A 24,768-nucleotide genomic window follows, 5' to 3' on the forward strand; every position below is an offset into this window, starting at 1 on the left:
TCTTCCGTTTTTTGTTTCACTTACTCAAAGTACAGAGTTCTCCTGCAGATCCTGCATATGAAGTCCAGGGGTTCATGTTTTGCCAGGTAGTGGCATCGTGTCACTTTTTATTACAAAATGTTTAGCGACAAATATATCAGGAGAACAGAACGTAGAGAACAGTCACCACTGAATTCAGACAGGATGGTGTGAGTCATCTACTCACCCCTACTTCAATGCTTTTAGTGAGGGATTCAGGTTTAACTGCTGATTTTCTATAGATTTATGGTTCTTTTTGAGGCACCCTCGGGGAGAGACAGTATGTCCCCAAGGCTGTATTTGTAGTCTGCTAAAAAACGTGAAGCCTTGTCAAGTCAACAGGAATCAGTCAAGAGAGCTTCTCATCTGACAGTGAATAGAATATGTTGACTAAACTTTGCACAATAAACCTTGCCAGTTTAACCCTTGCATGAGGGATTTTTGAAAGTGCGCAATTATGTCAACACTGCTACCTATGAGATCAGCAATTGTAATCAGCATCAGTATTAGGCCAACACTTGGTACTTCTGGGAATTTTGGAGCCCTCCAGTATTCAGACAGCATTTCACAGATTTGAAACGGGACCTTTTATTTGATTAGAGATGCATGCAATTACACTAAGCTATGGGCAGCAAAGGCCCCACCATTGCCAGGTGTTGTTCTGATGCCACACCACAGCTAATGCTTGGTCAAGTAACAAGAGAGACGAACCTCATACATTCCTCCTGGAGGGCTGTATCCACCTGTCTCCACCTAAAACTGCCTCTCTGGTGACTGAACAGCATCCCAAATGAGGGAAAGATGAGAAGGCAGGAAAGAGTCACACTCTACAAAGAAAAACCTCAAAAGCAGGTTGTAAGGTCTACGATACATGTCTAAATGAGTGCATACGCTCACGGACTACCCATGGAAATACCCCAAGGATCACTGTTAGGGAAAGTTGCTGGCAGAGAAGGCAGCGGATTGATGAATTTGACATGAGAAACCAAGAGGGAGATGAAGATTTGATGTTTGCTACTACGTACAAGAAGTTAATGGATGCTTGCTTTCCTAGCCAGTTTTGTACAGACAGCTAAAAATCAGTCCTAACACATTCATTTACGTTGTAAGTGAACTCTAATCAGCAAATAGTTAACTACAAATGCAGCTAAAGGGCAAAAAAGTGGTTTCAAGTTACCATTTCAGAGAGGTTTAGTCCCATGGGAATGAGAAGGCTTCAGAGATGATCCTAGTCATTTACGTGGGCATACTCACCCACAGACTGTCACAGCTCTACAAAAACGCACACCATTTAGAGTCCCTGGCCACAGAAAATCCAAGAAGGGAAAGCCAGTGGAAGCAGCCCCCCATCCCCGCTGGCACATAGAAGTGGGACCATCAACACCCTAGGGCAGCTCCCAGATTAATCAGCTCTGCCAACAAACAAGAGGCCAGGGTAAGGGGTCAGTAGCCAGGACATGCAGAATCAGCATTTCTATGGGCCTGCCCAGATGGTCAAGTTTCCACGCAGGAACCAGCCCACGGCTAAAGTTGCCTTGCCAAGGAGGAAGAAACTGAAACATCCCAAATTTTTCCACAGGGGCACTTGGCATACGGGAAGATTACAGGGGATATAAATTTATCAGTGACCATCATTCACTAATCTTAGCTACGTGCTTGCTTATTCAAGTGAAAGAACGAATATGCTGCAAAAAGAAAATAAACGTGTGTAATAGCAAGGTAAAACAAGACCAAAAAAAAAACCCCACCCTGTTTTGTTCCAAAAATGTTACGGATATTATGTATAAATCAGTCATTAACATCTGTAACACTAATACAGAAGACATCTATGACTATTGCACTGCAAATAACGCTTTCATTTTACAACAGTGGTGAAGGCTGCTACAGCTTTTTCAACATTTGGTATTTATAGAAATATATCTTCTATACAAAGCCTTATTGTGTAGGGTTGCACACTACAATAACATGTTAAATATACTGTCCTTCTTTTGCAGCTCAGTCTTAAGGACCACACGTTATACAGAATTGTACTGCAAGGACATAATGATAAATTAATACTCACATACTTGAGCCGACATCATCTTATTATAGGATATGCAGGGTGCCTTGGCAAGCTCCCTGAAGTTATAGGAAGCTTGCATAATTTTCTTTAATTACACAGGTAAATACAACATTTTCCTCTTTTATGTTAATATTATGGGATACGAATCGAATATTCTGATCCAGTTAAAAGTTTTAGGGAAATTATTAAAAATTAACAAAATATGCATTTGACTATTTCATTTCTGCAAGACAATACTGAACTTTTCTTGCATAATGAAAGCACATTTTTGCCTGACTAAAGCCATTCTTCAGCCCACCAGAATTTTTTTTTTTTTTTTAAATAGACTTTATATTTAAAAGCTCATAGTTAATTTCTGTTCATCTATCTCGGTATCCAGCCATATATCTTTTGGAAATAGCCCTGAATAACAGAAGGTGCATTAACTATGCAGCTACAGCAGTGACAGACAGCACCACATGTGTCTAATAGTTGTCCCCCTACTCCACACAGAGTTAATTTTTGTTTCTTACCTAGAAATCTTGAAGATGCAGTAAGAAGTCTTCTTTACATCATAAGAACCAAATTTATTACAAAAGAGATTTAAACTTACCATAAAATCCATCTACAATTGTCTGCAATATTTTGATTATTCATTAACCAATAATAGAAAGAAGTAGGAACATTTTGTTTTAGAAACATATTTTTGATAATTGTCTAAAATTCAAGATTTAAAATCTTTAGTAGCTACTTTTCACACTTTGATGCAATGAATGAGTAAGATTAAATAGTAATGAAGAGAAAATTTAAAATTTCAAACACGATCCTTTTGCTCGTGCAGTGACAACTACCAGGGAAGTAAAAGAACAGAAGACAAGAGGGGTATTGGAAGACTATACAATACACAGCGAGACAGCACTCAACATTCAGGATTACAGACGACTCCAAATATCTAAGAACAATGAAGTTAAGAATAAAGAAACATCCAGAAAAGTGTAGTTGTATTTATGCAACGAAACAAACATTGGCCAAAAATACAAGGAGGTTACCATGAGAGACAGAACTGCCAGAAGCAGACATTTGACAAACTAGATTAAGCTGCTGGTCCATCAAGCCTGTGCTCAACCTTTGGCTGTGACCATTGCACAACAGTTCAGAGGCAAACCTCCTTCAGTGCATCTACAGCAAGCAATGCCATATATTGAGGAAAGCATTCCTCTTGATCCCTGTGGCAATCACCTTACTTCCTGAAGCATGAGATTACATTACCTCATTTTAGCATACCTACCTACAGTTACTACTCCTTGTCATACAATTAGTTGAAAAACATCCAACTGCAGCTGCTGACTCCGTGACCTTCCATGCTTTGACAAGAAGTTTGGAAGAGCAGATTTTTAACCTTGATGTATTTATGTAGATTTCTGTAATCTTAGGGAAAGTGAACACATATATCAAGAGATTTTTTGCATGTGCACATGAGAGATAAACATGGGAAAGGAAAATAAATATTTCAAGCAAATACAAAAGTGTTTCTTATAGATAAAAAAAATTTCAGCTAAGTCCTGTCAAGGATACTGTCGACATTCATGAACTAAACAGGACACACATATTTGGTTTAAGCAGCAAGAAACATCACTGCAGGTTTTGAGTCAAATTCTGTTATTACCCCAGGTATAATGTTTAAATGGCAGGAGGGTGAAACAGCTACCACAGATGAAGAAGCCATACTAAAATACCATATCTTTATAGTACTAATTATCTTTTTGTATATTCAAAGCAGCCTATTTCTTTAGCTAGTATTGTTTATGATCTGCAATTCAAATAGTACCCATTTCCGCGTGTGAAAGACTTGGAGAGGTAGTAACAAATGCAAGCATCAGGCACAAACAATGGCGATATCATCATAAACATTCCTGCAGTGATGCCATCATGGGGTTTTCTACAATTCTGTTCTGCTCAACTGTGCTATTTAAGCTATATGCTTAAAAATCCCTGCTTATCGCAGTCTCCTCATGTCAGCCTCATTCCATTCACCTCTTTCTTTCTCCCTTCTCTCCTGCCCTATCAAACGCTCATGTGTCTGTGCATGCCTCCTTTTCCCCTTATCTTGTGTGCGAAACCCCTGGCTTCAGCACATTCAATCAAAAAATGTACTGAAAACCTAACCTGCTGAAAAAAGTCATGGACTTGGTATGTATTTTCTACCCCTTTTCTACTATACTCTGTAGCAGGGACATCTGGCACTGTTATGTACAATACAGCAGGGCTATGTTACCAGTTGTTCCTTAAGTGCCACCATGGAATAAATAAATACATTAGCAAATTTCTGTATTTATTTTTGGCAGGCTACTTGAGAGACAAATTATCTACCTCCAAACACAGATATAAATAAACATAAACCATGCAGATGTTTTCCTCCTCCCTGTCAGTGTATTTCAACCATTTCTGGAACACGCTGAACTTGTTTTGAACAACGCAGCCCAACTTACAGAGGAACACAACCCCGAAATGTCCTATTTACTCCCCTCTCAAATAAACTTTTGTTATATGAAGCAAATATAGGTCACCTTCCAAGCGACAGCAAATTGAATAAAAGACAACAGGCTATGCAAAGAATTCATACATAAGAAAGCACTTCAGTGGTAAGCCCTTTAAAATTAACTAATGGAGCTTGCATGAAATCTATGTGTTTAGACTCTTAAAAATACCACTGCTAACATAACTAGATTTCAAAAGTCTTTATCAGAAGCTGTGATTTTCAAATAACTAAATTCACCCATTTTCCTCTCTCCGAAGTATGCCAGAGTAGTTCCAAGATAATGACAAGTGAACTAAGGTCCTATCCCTGTCTTAGCAAAGTCTATGCTGGGAGATAAGAGCACGGGAGCAGGTTGAGACCCTAAAGCATAAGTCTGACATAAGAAAGAAAACCATGTTTCCTACTGATCACAATATTATTAAAGGAGCCACTCCACTCTGATGTGCTTATGTTCACAAAACCACAGATATCTCAAAAGCAACAAGATTCACTCTATTATTCAGTATACTTCTGACTAGTAGAACAAAAGCCTACCTTGTTAAAATCATAGAGCAAGCTTGTATTTGTCCACATTTCTCTAAACAGATATATTCCTAATTATTTCTACAGTTCCTTGCAAGATGGGGAACAATCTCTGCCAAAACCTAGGTCAACCACTGTTGTACTGTGACAACTCAAAAATCAACAGGAGAATGCTGCCTCAATGTCACATTGACCTCTTTTTAGTTATTCTTGTAAAAAGATACGAATTTTAAAACATCACATTTCCTCTTTTGTTTTGCCTAGTTCAAACTTCCTTCTGTTCTGTTTATTATAAGGTCTTATGCACCTTTGAACCTCCAAAGTACTGCACATGCTAAGCGCTGTTATTCCAAAGCACAGAGAGGCTCTATGAAAAGCTACCAGAAATTTATTTTTCATTTGAATGCGATTTAGATACTGGAAATACAGATTACTTCAGTTCTCACTCTTTTGCAGGCTGTACTGTCTGTGCTCCTATCTTCCTCCTTGAGGTTGAATTTTGTTCTCCTCAGACAGGTCAATTATGTGGGTTTAAAGAAGTGGTGGAAATAACCAGCACTGGGAAGCTGCTGAAATGTCAGGAGAAATGCTCAGAGGCTTTTCTTTCAGGTGAGAGTTGCCAGAGCGATATAACAAATACACTTCCCAGTAACAGATACTGATGTTTTCTCTCATTCAGGAAGGTTGTGACACAGATTGACATCTTACTGCCACGGAAACACTACCCAACCAACACCCTTCCAACACCCTCGACACCGCGTACTGTGGTAGACCAAACACAAACCCCCATCTTAAAAGAAGATTATTCTGTAAAGAGAGTAGTGTGCCATCCCTAATTCTAAAATACTTTTTATAAAGTTGGTAAGACCTCCCAGAAAGGCAGCCATGTCTCTCCATCACTCTCTACACCCTCCCAGTGAGGTTCCCCCTGCCGCTCACCCAGAAGAGGAGCACAACTCCAGCCAGGCACCATGCTGGAAGAGGTGACCAAGCAGTTCAGATCTGGCCCCGTAAGCTCAGTCATCTTTCAAAGCATCTCTGTAGTTCATCAGCCTTACTAAGAAACCACCCAGTCCACTGCTATGACTTTAATATCTGCTGCTGACAATATCACAGGTATACTCTTCCCTTCCCGCTTTCGTCCACATCTGAGATCTCAGTGAAAACTGGCAGAAGAAATGGTTAAAAAGGAAACACAAAGAAGAAAGCACAAGCACATAAAAATGTTTTACAGTTAGGCATTTTTTCCTTTCTACATTTTAGTTTTTCCCTTTTCTCTTAACTGTGGTAGCCACCATATGTTGGTAACACCTTGCGCTAAACTGCTCCTAGGATGAAAAAAAAAACAACCAAGAACCACAACAGTACCCCTTCCAAACCCTCCCAGATATATCAAGTGATTTTTGAGAGAAATTCATTGATACAATCCAAGAAGACTCAGATCCTCACCTTAGGAAAACTGGAATCATAAAATGGAGTAACATATTATAAGTTTTACCTCTGAGTTCATCCTGTTACAATAGCAGAAAATCCTAGAAGCATAACAAGAAGCTGTAGCCTCCCTGAAAGTTGAACTAACGAACCTTTTGCAAAGTGAGTTGACCAAAATTAGCATCAAAATCAACAAAAGCTTCTGTCATGTACTGCACTGCCATCTTCTGCTGCAGGCAATACCTGTTCCCCACGGAGAATCCCTGAGGTCGTGCTCGTTTTTCCACTGCAATTCTATTCCTTTTGATTTTGACAGGATCAACCCTGGAAATAAAATCTTATCTTGCTCACCCTTTCCAAGGAGTAAGGTATATTTTTGGACTTTAACATATAAGGTCCATAACTATTATATCAAAAATCTTGCTAGTAATCGAGATGGTTCCTTGTGGAAAAATCCAGCTTCTCCAACTAGCTTTCACAGTGACGAAGTCAGTCATAAATACTGAATTATTCACAGTTCATGAATCCATCTAAAATAAATTTCAGCTCATTTTTATAATTCTCATTGCTCACCAACATACACCTAGAATTGGGAAGCTGTCACTAAATAAATATATCCTAATTATAAGTGGATATATATAAATATACAGAAATAAAGTTGGATGCGATAAACCAAAACTTAAAAAAAGGTGAGCTTAATGGCTAGTCTTTAAGTGTGCTAACCCTTAAAAGTGTAAGGAAAAAAAAAAACAACAAACACAACATGAAAAGGCTCTTGTTCTCATATTTTATATGATAGAAAATAATGAATCATGGTATTACAATAGTTACTTTAAATGCATTGAAAAATAAAGTTATAATTTTGGAAAAGTATTTTCTCTCAGGAATTCTGCAAAGTCATATCAAACACCAAAGATTTTGCTTCTCCTTTATTTGACAAGGCTTTGATGGTGTGTGTTAGGGACCCTGACTCGATCAGTCCCCAAAGGACAGAATACAAATCTCTGCTGCAGGAGGCAAAATAGGTATGAAGAGCTCTTGAGACTGACTTTCCTACACAATTTGCTGTCCTTCTATTTCTGTTCTAAGAAAGAAATACTCCCATAACACTTTTCTATGATATTCCTGAACTTTCTGTGTAATTTCTGCACTTTTTTTCCTAGTTCTAATTCTGTGAATTAGTTGAAAAAAATCTTAAATATAGCAGAATAAAATAAGAAAAAAAAAAAAAGAGACTCCCAAACTGATACAAACAACCATTATAAAAAAAAAAAAATAATAAAAAAAAAACAGAGTAAGAAAACAATGCAATTCTGCATTTGATAATCTATATGTAAAACCGGTCTGTCACTGTACCTTCATTTTCCTCTTACCAACTATTTCATATCAGAGAAAGTAGGATCACACATAATACCTTTCCTGTCAGTACTGTTGCTTAATTAGTCAACATCATGTGAAAGCTTATGATAAAAATAATTGAGACCTTCAATCTCTGAAGAGAGGCATCAACACATAGGATATTCTCACAAGCTATGGGTTTCATATACGCTGAATGGAAAAAGGGACACTGAGGTATTCTGCAGAGAAGGACTACGCAGGACTTCAGCCTCAATTTAGACTATAAATGCTACTTAGTCTACAGTGCATGCTTTCATTTTATAAGAAATTGGTAATATATCTAAATATATGTAAATTTTAACTAGCATTCCCATTACGTGGCACTTTTTTTTTTTTTTCCCCCAATGATGACAGTCAGCATACGAAGCTCGGAAAACTTTTTTCTCCCATCCTCCCCTAATAGCCAAGGGAAAAACATATATGACATGTAATACCCAACTTGGGCATTTCAGTGCAAGAGATACACAACCATGAATGACAAAGAGTCAAAAAAATCCACCAACAAGACAGTAATGGAAAGTGATTGGTTAAAAATATTTTCTACAAACGACAGTATTTAAAATATTCTGCATGCAGTATTTCTTCATCTTGATCCTCAGGGAGAAGACTGACTTCTCTCTGATGCTTTCTCTTCTTATTTTCAAATGTATTAGTCTCTAAGCTGAAAGCAGGAAATTGCTAAGACAAAAATGTATTGTCAGTGTTTTCAATACGTTAATATGAAACAATCAAACCTGTAACACAGCACTGACGTTTTGAAATTACTACCTGTAAATATGAATTAGGTTACCAAATATTACTACTTTTCAACTTGGCAAAAGTGTAAGTTTAAAATCATTTTGTAGACATACCAAAACTAAAGTCTTCCATTGAGTTTTCTAATGCGTCACATCTCTTTGTCACTTAATGGGCCACTCATCTTTCATTCTCCATGCAAGGAAGCATAAGCAGTACATTCTAAAACCACTCATTTCCTTACCTCACACAATGTAAAGACACTCTCCCAAGAAATTTTTAAGTGAAATACACTCAAAACATAGCAACGCTCACAGAACAAAATTCAGAAGTACTTAACAAGTTCCTAATAACTACAGGAATATATGAAGTCATCAAGTCCAAAAATCTTGCCATTAGTGACAATGAAGAATACGCAACCCTGCAAAATATTAAACACGTGGATTACATTTTCCTTATACATAATCTTTTATTTATACCCATGAGACTGATCACAACCAAGGTAATCTATGTTGCTCAAAAAGAAGACACGGGAACAAAGCAATTCAGATTCCCGCTGGTGTGACAGAAATATCTTGTTAGACCTGAAGATGTTCTAAGGGTCAGGTTCTCATCTATTCAAAGTTTGGATCCAGCCATCTCTTATCTTGCCTTGTACTTTCTACTCCTTTCCCTTCCCCAATTGGCACTGAACTTGTACCATTTCCAGAATAATACATAAACACAGTGGCAGCCAGAATTTGCTCATGTAGGGTCCCTCCCTGTGCAGAATTATCCGTAGGGAAACTGGTACATTTTCTGAAATTTTTACTTCTTTCTGAAGGACTGAGATCTCACTTCAGAAACAGTGCGGGGCAAGAATTTACTCTTAACTGTACCAACACATTAAAAAAAAATACTGTTCATGCCATCACACTGAAATGAACTCCTCACATGAAGTGATAGAACTAAGAAGTCAGCAATGCATTTTCTCTATTAGAGAAAATTTCTCTAGGTTTTTCCCTCTAGTTTTCTTCCTTCTGACAGCAAATATTGCATGTTTTCCTGTGATAGAATTTTTTATTTTGAACAGAGGAAAAAAAAAGTTTCAGATCATACTGCTGGAGTTTCCAGAAGACATTTTGTGAGGAGGAATTTTCTCTTTGTCTTGACATTGACATTCAAGATTAGTTTCATTTTTTCTTCCTAATTAGCTTTTCCAAGGCAATTGTATATTTGAAACAAACAGAATACTTTCCCTCAGGGCATGAGAAACTTAATCTGTCCAATTTCCTTTCAATGGACATTGAAAACAAAGCAGCATATAGTAACTCAGTGGGGAATTAAGAATTATGTGACATACAAAATGGAAAAAGCACTATGTAAATAAATTCAACGTAGACGGCAATAAAAATATAGTAATAAAAAACCCTTTAAGCCACTTGTTAATACCTGACAGAACTGTCTGTTCATATTAAAGTCTGTTTGCCTTTCAAAGGAGGTTAAAACACTACATTTACACAAAACTGAGGATTTTTATATTCACAACAGCACACTGAGTGATTAGCATTAAATCATTTGGAATATGTTAAACAATCTGAGGACTTTCCGATCACTTTATCCAGCAGTCTTCTTTGTGACTCAAAAGATATTTTTCTTAAACTTTGATCATTCTACAAAGATATATTCCCTCACAGAACTCTTTATTTTCCTGATATCTGAAATTAAAAAAAATAAATCTATAATGCTAAGCATACAGTTTGTCACTGTAATCTTGTAACTGTAAGGCTGTTAATGGCTTTTTAGACGGAAGTTACACTTGTAAGTCTTATCGATAAAAGTAGCTGTTGGAGCAGCTTTTGGATTATGATCAACAAGTCACTAAGAAAATAGTTGCAGGTCTTTATTTAAAAATTCTGGAGAATTTTATTGAAAATAATAATCTTTGTGGTGTATTGCACACTACCAGTATAGCCTACCAGAAAAAGAGCTCTACAGAATGTTTTTTTAGGATTGCTAACATGTAGACTTTCACACATAGTACACAGTGATTTCTACTGTATCCCATTTATAGATATGCTGCATACATACGTGGGTACTCAGGTGTGTGTACTATATGTATATAGATATATATACACACTATAGAACTTCTTAAAAGTGAATATGCATCTCATTCCTGTGTAGAGTTCAACTTCAGCTGTGTCTCAAACAGAGTTCAGAAAGGTACTTACTGATGTGTAGAGGAAACCTTCTCCATTTAGGGCTATATACAACCCAGTCTTTACACCCTGGATAGCAACAACTCGAAGTCCCACTGGTATAAGGTTGAACAAAGCTGTGAATAAAAAACATGACAAGATATGAAATAACCATGGTTATTACAACATTCTTATAAACATCATTAGTAAAAAGAAAGAAAACTACTCCCTGTATAATTTTTTTCTGATTTTAAAATTAAACTAATTCAGAAAATCTTGCTTCTAGTAAAGTTAATCCTTAAAATTAAAGCCTAATTATCTATCTAGCAATGAGTCCTGCAATAGTTCAGTATTTGGCACAGCAGACTGGACTGTAATCATTTACGCAGCACTGCAGACATGAGTATCTCAGGCAATATGAAAAGAGTCAAAGAGCCCAACAATTCCTTCATCAATGTAGACTGATCATGCAATACTTGTGAGAGACCCTGCAGAAAACATCTCTCTGATTCTGGCAAGGAGCTTTTTATTTTGTTAGGCATTTTTATGGTTTTGGATTAACATGTGCTCTCATTAAAGCTTGCTTTCAAGGGGTCTGTGATTGAAAACAAAAAAAATTTTTTTGCTTTTGTGAACGGTATATTGGATATAAGCAGTAGTACACAGGCCTCAGGTAATGGCAGAGGCTTATCCTCATGCAGAAAAGCACTGAAATACTTGCTTGACTCTAAATGTGCATAAATGCTATTGAGCTGAATATAGAACATGTTCAAAGACTGAAATTCTCAAGGAAAACAAAATTAAACCCCCAGCTAATAGGAGATACTCTAGCATTGATATATAACTCTGTAATAACAAAAACAGCCACAGCTGTGATTAGTGTCTGAAAAAGACCAGTGTGAAGAGGAGTTTACCAGCCTCACCACAGAACAACAAAAGAAAAAGCGATATAAGTAGGAGACACAGATCAATTCTTCTTCTAAAAATTATGCCAGCACACACCTATACTAAGTTTACTGACTCATACTAGGAAATCAGATGCAAAGCATACATCAAACAGTCTTGGAAGACAAGATCTGGATGAGCTAGAGTTCATGCTAAGTGTTTTTCCACTGTGGATGAGTCAAGGATTCACAAGTCCTTGGATGAAAACCAAAGCACAGCCTTAGCGTTCAACATATGCAGTGAGGACCATGGTTCCACCAAACCAAGTCTCAGCAACATCTACAGTAACACCTACAGTCAGTTCCTCAAAATTTAGGAAGGACATCCATAGGTGTGACCAGAAAGTGTACCCTATGAGGCTATCTGTAATCAGAATGTCGGGGTAAAGCCCAAATCAAGAGAAAAAGGGTCACGTAATTGCAGTGGGTAAGATTTTGTCAAGGTGTGAAAACTCCTGGTTAGTCAAAGGACACAAAGCCACAGATCGTTTACGATGAAGATGATAAAATCTTTACAACTGAGAAAAAACATAGGTTGACTACTAGAATTTAAAGATAGAAGCAGATGAAAAAAAAGCAACCAACACAACTTTCCTTCAACATTGTCACACAGAAAAAAAAATAATACGTAACATAAGATCTTTTTAGTAACACACAAAGCCAGTATAAAGCTAGGAATCGTAGCAGAGCACTTCCTACAGCTGTAGAAAGAAAAATATATTTGAAAGAGCTCTGGAAGAACAGAAAACAAAGTCATGTGTTTATAAAGAAGAACAGAAGAGATAACATCAGACAAGAATTAGCATAAAGATATAGCATTTTCTTTTCTGTAGTTTCCAAAACTCTCCATCATGCTAGCATCTTACTGGGCCGTTCACTAGAAAAATACTGGGTACAGACGAGGTTCCCTCTCTAATCTATACAAGATAAATGTAAACCAGTGAAATACGGCACTCATGGACAAGATATCCTAACAGTATATAGGCTAAACACTGCATGACTTGAGAGCTTTCAAATGTTCAATATAATTTGGAAGTTAAAAACCACCAATCAGCCATTACCCTCAAGTGAACCAACGTCAAAACCAGCAAAAACACTATTGCGGGTGGTGAGGGGGTGTCTCTCACAGCAAAACTAGGTTTCAGATTGCAGTTAAGTTTGGGTTTTTCTAGAAAAAAAAGAGATTCCAGGAGGAAGCCTGGATATGAACATCATGCTAGAGGGAAGGCAGCAACAACTGAGGGGACACTAGGAAGGAAAAACAAAAAAAATACTTGTATAAAGAAAAGAGGTGAACACAAAAGACAAGTCACAGCCATGGAAAATTGCTAATGAAAAACAACTCCAATTCATAGTGGTTCAGTCAAAACTTCTGGAACGCAGATATAATCTGCTGTATCACCAATAAAAATAAAGCAGCAATGCTAGAAAAAAAATCAACCACCACTGAAGGAGAATTAGAGGCCTGTAACATGGCAATGTTTTATGAAACCTATAAAATTACTAGAGCGGCTTATAGCTGCTAGTGAATTTAGAAAGCAACAAGGAGGGCATATAATGTATCTTTTACTGCCAACAAGTTTTAATCAGAGATTGTCAGAGTGTCTGTAATTAGTCTAAGGCCATAAAATTTTAGTGCGTGATCTGAAATGCTGTAATTCTGCACATACAGAATATTCAGTAACTTCCACAAAATATTTCAGACTTGGGTGGAACTAGGGAGGCTAGTCTACATTCAGTTATTGATTGATGAATGCTCAACAATGTGCTTCATACTGAAGTCAGCAAAACATGCACCAGCAAGGCACAGCACGTGGTTTTTACGTGCTCTGAAGTTGGTCAAAGGAAATTCAGTTTCCTCCAGAACCTGGCTGTGCAGTACTGTTTACTGAGCAGGACTTCTGTGCCCAATTACACACCTCAAACCTTACTAGGTTACCCAAAATTACCCAAAATTAAATGGGGAGTGAGGTCCTTGAACATCTTTATGGACCTAATCCCAGCCTGGTGAGTCCACAGATGAGTTGAGAGAGGGAGCATCCTGGAACAGCCCAGAAAATATAATTCTGCCTGGTGCCCAGTGCTCCCATTCTGCACGCTTAAGTATAAAGCTTGGCAAGTCCAACTGTAAATAAAATGTAGGAACATCAGGGAAATCAAGTGAACCAATCGGCAAAAATGGTGCCAATAAAACCCTTTCTCCTTCTCAGCACTGAGCCTGTGCATGCTCCCTTAGCTCTGCTTTGTGTTCCGTCTAAACTGCGACTGTAAAGCAAGTGGTTTCTCTTCCTTTTCTGAAGCCTGCAAGCCTACTCCAACCACACATGAGACCAGAAAAAGGGCGCAGGCGCCAGTTAACAGGAACAACTGGCATGAAAAAGGTTATTGGTTTAGGTGTCATGGAGGGGATTGGCAGGCACAAATTTGAGTTGGATTCTAAACCTCCAAAAGTTTTAGTCAAAGTTGAAGTCCACTTTTTGATTACTAGTAACTCCTTCCTTGAGTAAAACACAAAGCTGCCACGTATCTTCTTCCCTTTTTTATGTAATACCATCACAGTCTATTAACTTGAAATCCAAAATGCCTGAAATCAGATATTTCCATATCCTTGTGAAAGTGTATTTAGGTACAACTGACTTGTAGCTATAGAAAATCGCCATTACAGATCACTGTTTTTCTCAAGAAGTTTGCTAGAGACCAATTGCTTAAGGCTTATAAACTTGCTGTCTGTTCTGCATGTGCACTGCCCTGGCATCAGTTAACAAAACTTCCCACAGTACCAAATCTGCAATCAGATCAAGGCAACTATTTCTTTAATTTATTTCCATCTGCAGGCCTACAGGCAAAAAATGACGACTCCATCAGAACATCTTTTAGATTGGTGATGAGTGCAGGGAGGTTGGTATTCAGAGATCCGTCCATCCCTTTCTTATGGACCAAACCCATTCTACCTGCCTGATGTTACACAAGATGTAATTAAAACGTACTTTTTAGTATGGCTGAACATGGCCTCTGTTGATCCTGTCACACTAAGATTATACTGACGGGAGGAACAGGCTTACCTAACTCCCAAAGGTGATGTAAATAGATAACTAAATGCCTGTGTAATTCTTTGAAGACAAACCACAGCAAAGAACAGTGCAAAAAAAATCAGACTGCAAATATTTCAGTTCACTAATCCAAATTTACCATTCAGTAATCCAAATTTAACAGCATTGTAGGTGCTGTTTTTTTAATCTTCATGTGCTTTATTTCTAATTATCCCCTTTACCTTACAAGGGTGCTGTGAAGATTATTTTATTAATATCTTCAGACCAAAATATGATAGTGGTAGGTACTTTAGAAAGACATTAAAAAGTTAATATTTTCATATTCAATTTGGAATATATAAATAGAGCATTAGGAGCATGCACTAAAAGATAAAAATAAAGGAATATTAAATGGTTGCATGATTTCTTGAACAGCAACTCTACCAGGTACCAAGTGCCATGAAGGAAGTAAAGCACGTTGCTGCATAATTAAGCAAGAGATGTGCACAGCACAGCCAAATCAAAGTTGCTTCGGTAATGTTAACTTTGGCATTCGTCGGTTTATGAAATAAGGCTACAAATGAGTAATGCTCTTTTAATCTGTTTTAAACAGGACTGTAATTTCATCAGGGGCACAAATATCAACATTTGAGTGTTAAAATCAGGTTTATCACCCATCAAGGAAAGTATCATAATTTATGTTGATTTTTTTCAGTGGTTGTTGGCTGAGATACACTCTTCCAGGTAAATCAAAATAAGCCATAGGGCTAAGAGAGTCAAGATTTCAATCTCAGAAATTAAAGAATCAGAACTGCCCGTTTCCCAAATTAATTAGTCTTCCTACTAAACCTATCCTTCATTCATGAGAAAAAACTTGGAAGATAGACCAAAGCCTGAAAATGAGCCATTTCGGGTGGGGAGAAGGACAGGAGGGGAATGTAATGCTTGTACCACATGCACAACATGGAAATATCTTCTATTTCTTTCTAGTTTCCGTGTAGTAGCTTGTTTTTCCTAATTAATAACGATAAGGCCCATGGACAACACTGAAGCAAGTTCCACTTGCACCAAGTAATGCTGAGAACTGAAAAAATCCAGGAAAATTAGAGCTAGAGAGGGACAGCTACGCTGGGTGGGACCTCAGTAACCAAGCCTACAGCTTCAACTACAGTCACTCCTGCTTTCACTACAAGAAAGCAACAAAAACAAACCAGAAACTCCAAGGTATTAGACAAAGGGAAAAGAGAAAAATCAGCTAAAACAAGAGTAGCAATGTAATAAAGCCTCTTTCCACATACCACTGAGAGTTTGGCTAAAACATAAAGGCTGTACACACAAGGTGGTTTAAGCTAACAGCCTTGGTCCTGTGATGTGATTTAAGGAAACTCAGTACCACTAACCAATAAGTTCATTAATTCATACTCTGTCACAAAACACCACTAACTTGGAAAAGATACAAAAAGAAATTACAACAACAAACTGAAACCCATCAGTCTATTTAGGCTGGGTTCTAACAGCATGGCCACCAACATGAGCAGACAAAAGGATGTTCAGGGACGCCATTACAAGCAGTCACATCTTTCCTCCTTTTTCATGCAAGGGTTTGTGCACAGCGATACATTAAAAATCTCGCCATCTATCTCTGCAAACTGTAGCCTTTACTCAAACTTAAGGCAAGCCGGGACAACAGCTCGCACTATAGCAGCTGACTGAGAACACTGGTAAAACTCATTTTGTCTTCAGATAGAGGCAAGAAGTCACATTAAAGAGACCACGAAGAAGCTTTAAAGACAAACAAAAAATGGGTGTGAACAGAACCACTCAATTTGAACAGACTACATCTTAATCTTATTTTGCGCTACCTCTCTCCAACGCTGTGACTCCAACAGCATGTAACTTATGTTTACTGACATACATATAAAATGAGTATAAAATGATATATGCACTTGAGAGAATTTTAACTTCAAGCACTCCTCTAACTGCTTGACACAGAATAAATTGCAACAGCACAAAAAGTAGCAGCGTGACTAAGCTTCAAACAGTTTCGTTGCTGAAGACAAAAAAGAAATCACTTCTCTGTCCCGTCCTACTCACTCTGGCTTCTCCAACACCCAGCTACTCAGATGGTCAGCGCATGAGGACGACTCTTCCACAGGTTTCGAGGAGAGTAGTGCAGAAGATGGGTGGAAGGCAGAGACGCACACCCTCCAGCAGCCTGTATTTCCTTCATTTTTATGCAATATCCTTCAAACAGAAGTCATCCTCACTATCAAGGTAAGCATACTATCTGTCTTATTGACAGCTAATAGATGTCCATCCCTTCGCCTGCTTGGCACATTAAATAGGCAGCCTGCAAGCTCCATGGTCAGAAGCAAGATTTTCCCCCTCTGGCAGCTGCCAAAACCAGTAAACCTTGGATAGAAATTATCATAAAGAGCTCCCAAAATAAAAGATCAAAATACTAGGAATCCTATCCATGAGAAAATTACTGTTCTAAAGTAAAACAGAAAAAGAAAACCAAAATATGCTGCAATAAAGAAAAGTAACAGGAAACAAAAGTTAACAGGAAATGGAAGGGAACAGCGGACTGAGGAGAAAGACTGACAGCACAAAAGAAACAGGCACATATTCATATATTCATGAATATACCACATGGCTCAATCTTTTCAGCTCTTCATATCATGTTGATACATATATACTAGGAAAATTTAAGGTGGAGATTGTATGCTTTCCTGGCAAACACATTTACTTTACATTCTTATAGTCTAAACTGTCTTTATTAAACAATATTGTAAAATTGGACTAGAGAAGAAACAAACAGTGAATCACGCCAGTTAAAGGCAGAAAAAAAAAATCCCTTTATGGAAAAAACTCATTTTAGCCTAAAAATCATGTTCAAGTAAAACACAATATTATCTAACAGTATTTATCCAAAATATGCAATACTGCTATCTGGTATTTGGTTGAGTTTGGACAAGTTCTATATGTCAGAATATTTATAATATAGAATATTCATTCTGCATTTTGGAAAAACAAGAATAAGAGAGATGGGCAGACAGATGGATATCCAGAAAGTCAGGGAAGAGGGGAGAGAAAGGGTAAATGACATAGTAAGCAAAAAACAAAAAACAAACAAACAAACAAAAAAACAAAAAAAAAAGAAATATCTGTAAAGCTGACAACAGCAAAAAGAGGAAAGTAAGGCACTATGGTCTAGTTTTACAATGATTCAAAATCCACAGAGTTCTAAGATTAAAAAAAACAAACAAAAAACCCCCCAAAACCAGAAACAACATGAAAACATTCCAAAATCATTGCAGTCATACACACCCCCTCACTGAAGCTGAAAATAAGAGAGAGATGGGCAGAGAAGGAGAGGGAGAGAGAGAGATACATGCTCACGCTCTAAGACACATTTCTCAGACCTCATATAGGCAAAGCTTCTACAAAAAGCAATAGTGATCTTGTCCGTACAAGGTCTTAGTAGCTAGTCCAGTACAGAAGTGGGCATAAGAGAAGGACACACTGAGGGAAGAAAAGAAACAAGGAACAGGGGAGAAAAAAAAACCCCCACACTTGGAAAACAAGCAGAGAAATACATATCAAAATAGATCAATCAATTATTTTTCTCAATTCAAAAAAAGAAAAAAAAGAACAATAAAAGCTGATCATGCTATCTGTTGATGAAATGTGTTAAAAATGACAGCCGTGCATTAACAGATAAAACAGGGACCTAACCAAAGTAAAGCAGAAACCTCAAATTCCTTAACTTCTATAGCCTAATTGCAACATTCCTGAGGAAACTAAAAGCTTATTTATATATGCATAATAAGAAGATAAATATTTTGTATTAAAAATGCTTAAAATAGACCTCAAGATCACACAGAAATACGTTACTTAAATATGCCATTATCATTAAAATAAACAAAAACCCAAATGTTCTTTGCTAAACAGAAAATTAGGAATCAACTGTTTCGAGAGTAAGAATAGATTTGCTTAATTATCATTTGCAGCTGAAGTTATCAAGCACATATATGCTCATTGAATGAAAATCTGTGGCAGTATCATAGGAAAAAAGTGCCAAAGCAGGGACCCACAGGGCCTTTCAAGACCACTTTTGTTTGGAGTATTTTTGAAAACTGCCACTGTCACAGTCGCTACACTGGCAGAAATTCTCTTAAAGTCACTGGAACTCTTGCTGGTGTAGGAACTGTAGGACCTTTAGCCCCAATTCAGCAAGGTACTTCAGCACGTGTTTTAAGCAGGACTTTGATAGTTAGACTTACACTTACTTGCTTTGCTGAATCAGGGCCTATATCATCAGATTTTTCAAGGAATTTTTGTTCCCTTCTTTTGTTTTGTTATTTATTTGAAGGCAAGAAATTAATGTTAAACATGTAGTTTTTCTAAAAAATACTTTAAAAATAATTTTACCAGTTTTATAAAATTACCAGAAGAAAATCATTGGCCTAAATATCTCACCCCTGAGGTCCATCGGCACTTACACCTTCCCTTTCAGAGGGAACACATTTAGGCCAACATCCTGCACGAGCCGTACTGGCGGTCATTAGGCTTCAAATGGACAGAACCCTCCTCCTTTTGACAAAACACATTCAGAAACCCTCCAAAGGCATTAACACTGTGTGTGCGCGTACACACTAGAGTGATGCAATCTGCGTGTGCGATTAAGACATTCCCTTGGGGCAGTCACTTACTAGAATTACTGCTGTCATCCTTGGTTCCATCGAGACTTCCATCGGGGTGCATTTGCAAGTAGTAGCCTTGCCTGCAATATAACCTGGTCACTATACCCTTGAGCTGGGGATCTGAAAGACAAACATATTTTGTCACTAGCCTCAAAACTTTTTCCAAGAGTTATCCCTACTTCTCTCACTGTTGGAGGAAGTTTGGTGAAGCAGCATTGCCGTCTTAAAAGTAAGTACTACAACAGGATGGGTCCTGATGGAGATGGAGAAAAATCTCACCGCAGAGTATTATCAGGCCAGTTGCGTGTCCTGTTCTCTGCCTCCAACATCCTTCATTATAATTAACACAGGTAAAACACAGAAAAAAAGAACACCCCAACCACGCATAGTCAAAAGTCTTCAACCAGATTAAGCCCTGCAAAAAAGTTTAGACTTCAGCAACAAGTATAAAGCCTTACAGAAACTAACAAAACATTTAAAAAAACCCTACTCATTTCATACATGTTAGTAACTTAGTACACTTTGCATAAGTTTTAAGGACACTTGGAGAAAAAGGTCTGTCTCCTTTCACTCTCTACCAAAAGCGATAAATGTATCTGGTATAATATTTTGTAACAGTCCCATCTGAAGAGTTCCCAAAATATTTTACCAATGTAGAAGCAGATACAATTCACCAGCCCTCTCCCACCCTCTAGGGAATGGCACCCACAGACAGAGCAAGACATAACCCTCCTTCAACAGAGGGGGAAAAAAAAATACGAAAAAACCTTCAGCAAGCTAAAGGTATATGGGGAAATTCAAGCAGCTGAACAGTTAAGCTACCCTGTTTAATACTCTGCATTTATGAAAATTGCCAAGAATTGAGCAGGGACTGCCAAGCCACAGCTTTATGATTCATCTCAAGGATGGCACCTTACCGAATTACAAATTAAGCTGTTGCAGAACTGGTTTAGTGCTGAGGAAGAGAATATAGTCTTTAAAAGAAAAAAAATCAAGACTACCTCTGTGTGATATCGGTATTAACACTGTTAAACATAAATTAGGCCCAACTCCAGGCAGCCAGTACATAAAATTGTGGGGACATTGGCATTAAAAGCATCTATGTCGTATCATGCTTAGCGCCACAATAATGAACTAAAATCATAAAGACTTTGAGACAGATACGGAATAAAATGAACAAGTGAACTTCTAAGGAAGACAGAAATTATTTTCATGCAACCCTGTGGCCAGAATATAAAATTCTCCTTGAATTTGTGTATAATTGCTCTTACAATCAATCATGCTGGGTTACTTACAGTATCCTAAGGGGAGGTGACAATAAACACTAATAAACAAAACTGCCTTTGAGTGAAATGCTCTGAAGTTTTCTATAGAGGCTCAGTTCCATGAAATAATTATGAAATCATTGAGTTTTTCTTGAATATACAAATTACAAAGTCATACTGAACAATAAATCCATCTAAATTAAAAATATAAGATTAAATGTAAATATAATTAAAACCATTACTATAAATATTAACACTGTAAGGCTTTTGAGGCATGGAAATAAATAATATAAACATTTGATAATCAACATGTAAGCACTTTACAACTTTTTTTTTAATTTTAACTGCAAATTTTGCTGAGTTTTTACATTAGCAAAAATTTCTCTGTCTTTATATAAGAATAGTCAGAAACAAATATTTTTTAAATTTGTAAACAGAATAAACTGTATTTTCTTTGAATGCACTGTCTCAATCAACTTCATCAGGCAGTTCAAAAGTATTTTCATAATTTAAAAACGAAAAAAGAATTCCTCTTACACAGGCACTACTCCTATCAACGCATGCTTTCAATGTGCACTTCCAAATTGACAATTTTAAACATACTTGCTTTACACATACTAAAATGATATCTTAAAAGACTAAAGAAAAATATTTTAAAAAAACTATTAAAACTAAGGCTTTAAAAATTATTTACAGGAAAAATGTCAGTATTTTGAAAAGGAGTTTCTACACCCAAAGAATCATGAATAAATGATTCTTTATCATCACTTCTAGCTGAAAGAAGTATCATAGGAAGGCAAAGTACAGTCAACTCACTATCACCAGTTGTTTACATCTACTGCTTCAAGGGGCAAATGTGAAACTTAGAAGTGACTTTCAAAGTTGTTCTTTATACTCACTCTATTAACTTTTCTAAATTCACAAATAAAATCTACTTTCTAACAAGAAATTGCACAATCATTGGTCCGTGTTTTCACCAAAAGCATTGTTTAAAGTTAACCCTGCTTTACCAGTTATCCAAAATTATATCTGAATGAAAATAATTTGGTGGATAGCTATGCATTTCAGCTAGCATTTCAGGCTATGTGCGATAAGGTATGAATCCTCCATTTATTTGTTCATTCAAGTAAAATAATAACTATTATAGCATGAGACCAGAGGACTCTAGTCATGTGTTATATCTCACAGTTTTATATATATAAACAGTATATATACAGTTTTAATGGTTTCATTTGTCAGAGACCTGAACAAAACTGCCCCAAAACATGGCTCTTTCACTTGAATGTTTCATTGAAAACTGGAATTTACTACTACTAATGTGATACTAATTAATATTTTAATTGTGCAAAGTAGATCTCTGTAGACTAATAAATGGCAAAAAATGTCTTCCCCCCCCCCCCCCGAAATGTAGCAACTGAAACCTTCCTTTTACTTTTCCTGTAGATTATTAGAACCTTTTTTACCAACCCTCCTAAGAACATCTTTTCTACCTTAGGTTTCTACCTGTCCTTAGCAAGATTAAAACCTTTATTCCCAACAAGTAATTTAATCATGCATTTTCTACTAGTTCTTGATCGTAATATTTAGTTAATATACATCATAGCACTTTGGATCTACAAATCAAAGTAAATATAACTAAATGTTTTAGCTGAACAGTGCTCAAAAAACTGGGGGAACTGGACAATGAGACATGGTATTTCTTTGATCTTAGCCAAAAAGCAACGCAGATTTAGCGATGGAGTTGTACCAAATGACTCATTAAATCTCAATGCAGGTCATAATAAGCAATAATCAAAAAGACCAGCACATACAGCCTCAAGGTAAATATCTCCAGGATGAAGCAGACAATCCTGTCAGCAAGGAATTTATCTCTTCCCCTTGCAGCAAGATAAATGACTCACTCGGGTCTTTCTGAGACACCTGGGCAGCAAGTAGAGAAGAGAAATCCGCTCGTTCCTCTATTTCTATAGCGTTTTATCTACCCATTGTCACTTAATAATATTCCAGGAACAGTCTCAGCTTCAGATGCTTTACAAATGAGTTTCTCAAATCCTTCTTGACCGTATTTTTTTTTTAAGCAGGAGCCACCAGCAATGCCCAGAAACACCAGCAGAAGACTGCCTGTCCGCAGGTGCACTGGATACGTTATATTTTTAACTCCCAACGCAGTGATACAGGTAGACAGATCAGCAATTACTCTTACCCTTTACACTCCACACACGCCTTTTTATTCCCACATGAAAGAGAAAGGGAATGGCAAGAGAACACAGCAAAAATAATAAACCACAAACCAACAGAATAAGAGTAGACAACCTTACCAAAGAGTTCCCAGCTCTCATGATTGTATTATAGATATTTTGCTACTAGTTCTTTTAAAGTCCTAGCCGCCGCAGTGAGGCGATTATGTGAAAAATATTATTTATATTTAATTTTAAACACCTTGACTTCAGGGGGAAAAAAAACCAAAACCCAACAACAAACCTGTAAACCACACTATGGATCAAAATCAAAGGACAGTTCAATGTCTCCTAATGATTTTTATTGATCTTATTTTGCACCTTGACTTCTGATGTTGAACAGTCTGGCATGAGAAATCTGCGGTGCCCCATCACGGAAAGAATTATTCTGACTTGTAGTTATTAGAGGTTGTCACTAAAAATTCAAAGATGTTGCAGTGAACAGGAACAGCAACAGCTTCTCAAGCCTCTCTTCCACAGCAGCCTGTGTGACAGCAGCCACTTGCAGCCCGCTTTTATTGCTTTTTTCCCTTCTCAGTGGCAACGGCAGGATGCACGATTGCAGTTAACATGCACGATCTGTCAGTAGCTTTTCTGATGTCCTCAACAAAGGCAGAATTTAATTGAGATGTCTTCTCTTCTCCCTCGAACAGTAGCTACAAAAACAGCTTTGGCATTAACTTATGACAGGCTCAGTGCAGCTCTTGCTTTAGAACAATTATGACACTTCATCTTTTGAATTAAGCATATTTTCTGTTCACAAACAGAATAGTTTTAATATCGCCTTCCCCAACCCCTCAGGCTGCCAGGACAAATCTCTTTAGAAATTTTATAGGTTTAAAGTAAACAAGGGGACAAACTCATTAAATATGGGTGTTAAGTATTTTATCTTTGTGTTCAGACAGACACGAATTTACAATGGTAAAAGAACAACAGTGAATATGCCCATGAAAAATGAATCCCTTAGCATCCACTGCAGTGTTAATTTTTAGTTTTTTACTATAGGAGGGCTTTTTTTTTTTTTTTGCCTGTCACTATTTACTTATTCCCTGTTTTGAGTAAAGGTACAAATAAAAGCCTGTTTGACCTGCCAAGCAAATGCTTAATGGTGGGTTAGTCTCATATCAACTCACATTCTTGCGGAGAACAAACTGCACTATTCAGTCACTTACTGGTCTGTCACAAAATGAGTTGCTCGGCGAGTTAAAGGAAAGTCAGTATTTAGAGAGGTACATTCTGCTCAGATAGCATAGCATTGAACTCATGTCAACAACTGGTACCTCCAGGTCCCTCATGTTTTAATTGCCCTTTGTTCCTTGTACTTCCCTCCTGCAGTTTTTACTTTTAGATATTTCAGTACTAAAAATCCCACTTATGCTGTTCCAGAATAAAGCAGACTCTTTTTTTTTTAAAAAAAAAAAAAAAAAGATTTTTGGTGCTCCAATAGCAACCATGACTTGACTGTCATTTCTTGCTCACTGATGTTATGATCAGCATTTGTTAAGAATCTTCTCCCTCATCTATTAAACTTTATTTGAAATATCAAAACCCATTTATAATCCGTATTGGGATTAAAAAAAAGTCAAACCTGCAAAAAGCTGCAACCCCCAGATTTCTGGTGAAGTTGGGAAGCAAAATCCCCACCGAAAGCACAGAATGTCTCACCCGCTCCAGATCTGTCTCCCAGTTAGTTCGTAAGGCCTGGGACGTGTAAAAGGCTCCTGTT

General features: G+C 37.2%; 1 protein-coding gene across 1 annotated transcript in view; it reads right to left on the minus strand.

The window, feature by feature from the left end:
* FGF14 (fibroblast growth factor 14) overlaps positions 1-22,055 on the minus strand; it is a 104,257-nt gene extending 82,202 nt beyond the window's left edge. Inside the window, exons 1-3 of the mRNA XM_009695591.1 lie at positions 22,022-22,055; positions 19,550-19,669; positions 10,895-10,998 (exon numbers count right to left, since the gene is read on the minus strand). Of these exons, the coding sequence (XP_009693893.1) occupies positions 10,895-10,998; positions 19,550-19,669; positions 22,022-22,037 (240 nt within the window). The 5' untranslated portion in view covers positions 22,038-22,055. The remainder of the gene's footprint in view (positions 1-10,894; positions 10,999-19,549; positions 19,670-22,021) is intronic.
* Positions 22,056-24,768: the final 2,713 nt, after the last annotated feature.

This window comes from Cariama cristata, unplaced genomic scaffold (assembly GCF_000690535.1).
Source record: "Cariama cristata isolate BGI_N322 unplaced genomic scaffold, ASM69053v1 scaffold8592, whole genome shotgun sequence".
Lineage (NCBI taxonomy): Eukaryota > Metazoa > Chordata > Aves > Cariamiformes > Cariamidae > Cariama > Cariama cristata.